The sequence below is a fragment of the Lagenorhynchus albirostris genome, chromosome 7 (assembly GCF_949774975.1).
Source record: "Lagenorhynchus albirostris chromosome 7, mLagAlb1.1, whole genome shotgun sequence".
Lineage (NCBI taxonomy): Eukaryota > Metazoa > Chordata > Mammalia > Artiodactyla > Delphinidae > Lagenorhynchus > Lagenorhynchus albirostris.
The window spans coordinates 36,728,417-36,735,862 of NC_083101.1; the positions used below are offsets into that span (position 1 = coordinate 36,728,417).

Below are 7,446 nucleotides of genomic sequence, written 5' to 3' on the forward strand. Positions count from 1 at the left end.
GGTGGGGGGATATTAAGGGCCTGCATCATTATTTGTCTCCTTCCTCTGTCTAATCCTGCTTCCTCCTCCTGCCCTCACACATGCTGATCCCTATAAACATCTGGCACCCCAAACTCTGTCTGGGCTTCACTTTCAGAGAACATGACCTGAACAGTTCACTCCACTCAACTGAGGACCTCCAGGTCCTCCCTGCAGCCGGTACCCTCCACATGCTCTATGAAGGCCCTGCTTGCAGGCTCTAGGGTCCAGAATGACCAAGACGCGGTCGCCAGGAGCTCCTGTCCCTGGCCTGTGCCTCTTCCCTCCCCATGCTCACCCCACACCACCCGCCTCCACGCCTCTCCACCAGCCTGACTCTCTCCCTGTCCCCTTACCCTTCTGCACCTCTGCAGCCCTAAGCCTCTCTCTCTGAGAGTCCTTCCTATGGCAGCCACGTGGCCAGAGTGGCCCATCCGGGCACCCTCAGAGGCCAGACCTCCTCTCAAGGTCAGTCCTGCCCCCTTCAACAGGCAGGTCCTGGGAGAGTCATTCCTTCAGGGCTGGCTGGAGACATGAGTCAGGAGACTCAGAATTCTGCAGCCTTCAAACCATATGCTAAATATGGCCTGGCATTTATTTCATGGGTACAGAGAAAACAGATTTTCTATAAATAAAAACTGAACATCTATTTATTTGTGATGCAAACAAGAGCTTTGTTACATACTGTCAATATAACATAACATTTTAACTAATTCGAAATTAACTTTCAGTTCTATCATTTGGAGTTCTATCATTTTTCTATCATTCCTGAGTGACACAGGTCACTTAGTCTCTAAGAATAGAAGTGACCTATAAGAAAATAGTAATAAAGTCTCATTCAAAATATGTTTCAAAGTCTTCTTTCTGGCTTTCCTGTTAATAAAACATCTTGTACTTTCTGTGACTCTATTTTTCTCTTCTGTTTCCTTTTGTGATTCCCCAACCCTGATTCTTGGGAGACCCATAAAAGGATATGCATTTTCAATTATAAAATACATTGCCAGTTCCCAGGAAGCATCCCTTTGGTTTCAGAATTTCGGGGCTGATTTCGGGTAACGGGTAGGAGGCAGATCTCAGGGGTGGGCTCTGCAGGATGTGCACAGGCAAGTAGCAAAATGACTCAATTAGAGGAACAGATAAGTTTGTAAAACTGTCCACTGAGGGAGCTGCTTCCTCTGGTGGCAATAGAACCAGTTTCATAGGCATCCTGGGATAACTTGAGTTAACCAACACTCTGTTCACTATAAAGTCCAGTGATATTTCAGTTCACCGTGAAGCTCAGAAGAGCTGGCCCACCATACCATCCAACTCTGCCCGGTCACTCAAGCTCCGGACCTCTCCTAAGCCCCATCCTGTGGGTTGGTCCAGCTGAGCTCTCAGGGGTCAGAGCTAACTCCCACCTGGCCCCATCACCATGGATCTCCCAGACTGGAGGCCATGGCAAGCTGGGATGGGATGGGACAGGGAGTTTTCTGGATACAGGCAGGGAAGGACAGGAATGCCAGGCTTGAAGGAGTGGGTCAACAGAGAAGGCTTGCTGGGGGGGTAGATGAGTCTGACCACCAGCAGAGCAAATCCTGGGGGCTGGTAGGTCTCACATGAAAGTCCAGAAGTCCCGGACACCCGCCACTGGCTGGACATGGTGACCTGGCCCCGTGGAGAGAGAAGCCTCCTGGCGAAACGTGGCCACCGTGAAGCTGGGGCGTGGGCCCCCCTGAGAATCCTGGGTCCTTGAGTCACAGCTGAAACAGCAGAGGATGCAGGTGATGGCCACGGTGACCACGAATAGCACGGCCACAATTCCAATCACTGCCGTTTCCATGGCCCTGTTTGGCCACTGACCCACTGAGCAACCCGGGATGCGTCTCAGACCTTAGCTCCCCATCCGAAGCGAGGGGCTCTTGGTGATAGCAGGTACCCTTGCTCCTCCAGCTGCTCTCCCGATGGTCTTCTAAGAAGATATCGGTCTGAGGCCCTGGCCGGTGCCCCCTCTGGGCCGTTGGGTGCCCCACATGGCTCTACTCCGATCTCAGGGGGTCTCTGTCACTGTTTTCTAAGGCTCGGGCCAGGTTTCTAAGAGCCATGGGCAACTCCCCTGGTAGCTCTGGAAGAAGCACTGTCCTGAAAGATGTGAGCTCAAGACTCCCTGGATGCAGGGGGCTGGAAGGAGAAGGCAGAAGACTTTGCTCAGAGGGAACCTCACTAACCCAGCCCTCTGATGACGCATATGGAGTTCATGAGTGTTTGTACACTCAGACAAAAGATAAAATACTCCCCCCGTCCTGTGGATCCGAGATGAGCCCAGGCTCCTCCCCTGGAGGAACCTTGGGCCAGTCCTTGAATCAGCCTATCTGCTGCCTCTCAAACCCCTGGCCCTGTGCTGGGGGCAGGGACAAAAGTGGGGAGGAGGCAATGGCAGCTCTGGGCCAGATGCAGGGAGTGCTGCTTGGAAACAAGTGCCCTTTCATTCGGCCTCCTTTTCTGCACGGGCTGGGAGAGTGCTGTTGAGATAAGGCAGGTCATGCTCCGGGAGGGATATCTGAGCCCTTCAGTAACGACTGTGGGCTCCTTAGTCCCCCTCCCCGGTCTTCTGCTCCAGCCTCCCCTCTGCTCCAGGCAGCCCTCCTCGCTGCCTGCTCGTGCTGTGAAAACTTACCCTGGGCTCCGCGAGGGACAGCTCTGGCTGTACGCAGGGCCGTGGGCTCCTGGCCCGGTGGCCACCCCAGGGGCCAGGCCATGGCACACTCATTCCCAGGGTACTGCAGCCTTGGTCCTGCCTGGGACGAGGCTCTGAGATATCTGAGCGGCTGTGAGCACTTCCTGCATTCCTTCCTCCAATTGTGAGTGAGGGCCCAGGACCCGCACAGCTGCCGGCCCCCTTGGTGACTGCACTCACCCCACCTCACCCCACATGCACACCCATGCCACTCCAGCCCTGCTCCCTGCCAGGGTGTCCACTTCATCGACTCAGGGGAGGGGGTGAACCAGGCCCAGGCCATAAGTAAGTCTGCCAGAAGGGGCTCCATCCTGACTGTCACTCGGTCACAGCCCTTCCACAGCCAACACCTCCTGAGACCACCACCACTTCCGGAAAGTAGACCGGGTTATTAGCCTCACTTTACCCAAACTTGGAGAAAAGGTATTGTGAGAAACAATAATTCCAGGTACTAGACACCGTCAGGCACTGTCTAGTATCATGGTTCCAGCAACATTGCGAAGTGATGTTATCTCCATTTCAGAGGTAACAGTGCCCATAGTCACAGAGGTTAAATGCCCTGCCCAAGGCCTACTGCTAGTTAGTAGTGATAACTAGAGTACCAAATAGTCTAGGAGGGGCTTCCTCCCTTTCCTCTTAGTTCGATGCTCTCTCTGGGTACCACCAGTCCACAGAGCAGTTGCCTCCTTCTACAGTTTTACTGACCAGAGTGCAAAGGCCCAGGGAGGGCCAAGGCCTAGTCCAGGGTCACACAGCCTGGGTCCTTTTCAATTTCTCCAAGGCCCAGTGAACTTTCTTTGGTATTAGTTGTAGGAAACTGCCTACACACAGAATGGGAGAGTGACAACTCCTAGTAAATGATACCCTGCTAAATTCTCTCTCTTCCCTTTTCTGAGATGACCGGACACCCACACAGAGGAGGAGCCTGGAGCCAGCAGGGGCTGTGACAGGAAGCTGGACACTTTGAATTATTTGTATTAGCTGGGGCGACCAGAAGCAGGAGACAGGAAACATGATGAGCCAATCTGTGGGGCCTGTGGTTTCAGACTGAATTACCAAAATCTATTAGTCAGTTTGGGAGATGGAGGGCACCAGGGGAACTGCTTGTCCTACGGGTTTATTCCAGGTATTTTCTCTTCTTGTGACTTTTGTAATCCTATGATAGACAGTCCCTGCCTATAAGCCCCAGATGCAGTGGGCCTCCCAAAGATGTCTACCACTTAGACACACATCTGTCCTCCCAGCATCCATCACTGTCTACTGGTCAGAAGAAAGACCACGCCCCATACATTCCATATATATATTTGTTAATTTTCTTTTGGCCTTACCACGTGGCATGTGGGATATTAATTCCCCCACTAGTGATCAAACCTGCACCCCTTACAGTGGAAGCTCAGAGTCTTAACCACTGGACCACCAGGGAAGTCTCCCATACATCCCACTTATATTAAAAAGGGAAAAGGTGATGGCAGGCATCCTGGTTCTCCCAGAGGATGCTCGAAGCCACACTTAGGAAAGACAGGCCAGCCAAGGCTGACATGGGGCTCTGCAGAGGGATGGGGGGCATGGTCCAAGCCAGCAGGCTACAGACCTCCACACACCCCCAACACTGGGGAGATAGGGTAGGAACACAAGCTCCCTCAGCAAGGCCCCAGGAGCTCAACGGCCTAATCCTTGCAGGGTCCTACTGTTATACCTGGTGTCCCTGAAGCCCCAAGCTTCTGGCAGTGGTTATTCCAAGCACATTTACTTTTCTAGAGAGCGTGAAGCTCTGGGAATCTTTCCTGACCATCTGTTGTGTGGACTGGTCCCACCCTGGGCAGTGGGGAGCCCTCAAAGAGTTCTCAGTCCTATGAAGGCAGAGGCCTTTGAATCTTGCCGTAAATCTCTAGGGAAAGAGAGTGTGTTCAGTGTGTCAAGAGAAATAACGATAACAACAACAATAAAAATAATAATAATAAATTGGAAACCCACAGGAGTGAGTAACAAATTCGTCTTGGGCAAAGACACAGAGAAGGGAAGGTGCAGGGTTTTCTGAGCCTGAGGACTGGAGCAGTGCGGATAGGACAAAAGGAACACGAGTAGGCACAAAACAGACCAGGGGGCCTTGAATGGCCAACCAGGAGGCAGAGACTTTGTTCTAAGGACAGTGAGGAGGCTACAGTGTGGGGATGCTTCACAAAGGGGCAGGGCTGGAGGTAGGCAGCCCAGAGGGCCTGCAGCAGGAGTCCAAGCTGGGGATGAGCTCAGGGCAGCCGTAGGGGGAGGCGAGGGGAGGCGGGTTCAAAAGGCACCGTAGACCCTGATCCACTTTCCCAAGCCTGCAGTCTAGTCCAGCTCTCAGTGTGAATTTGCCTCCCTCTCCCCCTTCCACCCCTTCCCATCCCAGCCCTCACAGAGAATCCACCAGGAAATAGAAAAGAAACAGGACATTCTGTTCCAGTGAGTCAGTCACCAGGCCCCGGGACTTTCTGGCCTGTTCTCCAGCCCCTCCCCACCACCTGGCCTGGCCCCCAAGCCTCTCCCCTCCACTTCCCATCCTGGCTCACAGGACTTCCTTCCTCAGGGAAGGCCTCAGAACAAGATTTCCTTCCTCACTTTGGAATCCCATCAGCTGTTCTGGGGTATTTGGGAACAGGCCTCCAGGCTTTGGCAAGATGTTTCTGTCATCTATCCCATTTTAGGGAAGAGGAAACTGAGACTCCCTTGAGGTGAGCACTCTCCCAAGGCCACCCAGCACCACACCCTCCCTCCCAGACACAGCGCCAGCCACACCCAAGCACGGGAGGGGTCAGGCTGGCTGGAGACTCAAGGCCTGGATAAGAAACCCTGACCCAGTTACCAAAGAAACATTAATTCAGCACAGCCCATGGAAGGGGGCTTCTGCAGTTCCAGAGCGCAGTCTGCCCTAGAGATGGACTGAAGAGAGCCCTGGAGGTAGAGCCCAGGGGCCAGCCTGGACGGCCTCTTACCCCTCTCTCTGTCTGGGCAGGGCTGCCTGCAAACCCTAACCTCCCCCTCATCAGAGCTCAGGCCCCAGGCCTTCTCACCTACTGTCCTCAGAGCCCTGCAGAGCCGCCCAATCTCCCCCGCTGCAGGGCCCGCACCAGGCACTCGGTCCCACCGGAGAGGAAGGTCCTGGGCGAGGCAGACAAAGGGCTGGCCGCTCCCTCCCTCCCACTTGAGTTACAATCAAGAGCCTCTTCACAAAAGCTTCTTAGTGGTTTTTATTTTCTTGTATTAAGGCACCATTGACTTGATTGTGCAGCCTCAAGCTATGTTCTGCAAATGAAAGGGCGTTACCAGGGCGCCTCCCAGCTACCGCCCTGGCCAGAGGCCTGGTTGTTCGGAGAGAGCAGGGTACACCTTCTGTGCATCCCCACACCCCTGTGCACCTGCACCAGACTGGCCGTCACTTCTGGTGCCCGTTGGGACTTACAGTCACAAGGTGGTGTCCGCCCCCGAAGGACCACCACCACCCCTGCTCTCAGCCCCGTCAGGGCCACCCCTGGAGCTCTTCAGTCCTCCGCCTCCGTAGCACACGGGGCACAGTAGGCGAATGAAGCCCAGGCAGGTCCCGACGTTCACCGCCGAGAGGTGCCCTTCTGCACGGGAACCTCGGGGTCCCCGCATCCTGGTGATGGTGGGGCAGGCTGCCATCCAGGCATCAGCGGCGGCCTCGCTGGGCCTGGTGGGCGTGGTGGGCATGGTGGTGGGCGAGGTGATGGTGGTGATGGAGGGTCGCATGGGGCATGTGAGGCACACGGCCAGAATAACGGATATGGTGCAAGCGTCCCAGGTGGCCCCGGCCTGAGGAGATCGGAGGCTGGGCCCACTGGACTCGGTTTCTCCTTGCAGCAGGGTGGTTCCTCTCCACGTCAGTCTCCTCCTGTCTGCAGTACAAGCAGGCGGCCAGCAGCAGCAGCAGCAACAGCAGAGCCACAGCAGCGCCTATGATCAAGCCCACGAAGGTCGTGCTCCCCAGGAGGCCCAGCATCTGGGAGTTGACAGCGGCCTCCGCTCGGTGGCTCCTCGCTGCTTCCTCCCCTTCGGCAGCCTCTGCTCAGCCCTCACAGTCACTGGACTTTGTTTTCTCAGCTCCTGTGGGCTGGAGAGCAGCCAGGGAATGTGGGTGCAGCCTCTTTGGGCTGGAGCTGCCAGCCAAGGGGAGGCCTGGCCACTGTTAGCTCTGGGGAGGCCCACAGCGAGGCTTGGTCGGGACAGAGGAGCTGAAAGGAGGGGCTGCGGGGTGGGGAGGGGCCAGAGGCTGGAGATAAAGAGTCTAGGCCCCCAATCCTGCTGTTTGGCCAAGTGACTGGGCCAGCTCTGTCCCCTCCCTGGGCTCCCTCCTCTCTTACTGAGAGCACAGCACATGGGTTCTCGAACCACATGACTCACTTGCCCTGTGATTGTGCACAAGTTTCCTAAACTCTCTGTGCCTCAGTTTCCTCATCTGTAAAATGGCTCATTAGAGCATATTTCCACATAGGGTTTTCTGAGGATTCAAGGAGTTAAGATTTATAAGGCACTTAAACCAGGTCCTGACACATTTGCCACTGATATTAAGGCAGCAGAGTTTGCACCAGTCGACTTGGGAGACCTCGTGCCATCTGAGAGTCTGCGGCTCCCTGTCCTGCAGCCCACAGAGGCCTCCTGGACTAGTCAGGTTCTATCGTGCAATTGTCCCACACTTCAGGAGCTCAGGCAGGCCC

The 7,446-nt window shown here is 55.1% G+C and overlaps 2 protein-coding genes across 2 annotated transcripts; both read right to left on the bottom strand.

The window, feature by feature from the left end:
* Positions 1-639: 639 nt before the first annotated feature.
* Positions 640-2,939, bottom strand: SPAAR (small regulatory polypeptide of amino acid response). The gene has a single exon (XM_060154848.1). The coding sequence runs from the start codon at positions 1,838-1,840 to the stop codon at positions 1,613-1,615; it is 228 nt and encodes a 75-aa protein (XP_060010831.1). The 5' UTR covers positions 1,841-2,939; the 3' UTR covers positions 640-1,612.
* A 3,009-nt stretch (positions 2,940-5,948) lies between these two features.
* Positions 5,949-6,731, bottom strand: HRCT1 (histidine rich carboxyl terminus 1). The gene has a single exon (XM_060154847.1). The coding sequence runs from the start codon at positions 6,729-6,731 to the stop codon at positions 6,402-6,404; it is 330 nt and encodes a 109-aa protein (XP_060010830.1). The 3' UTR covers positions 5,949-6,401.
* Between the last annotated feature and the right edge of the window lie 715 nt (positions 6,732-7,446).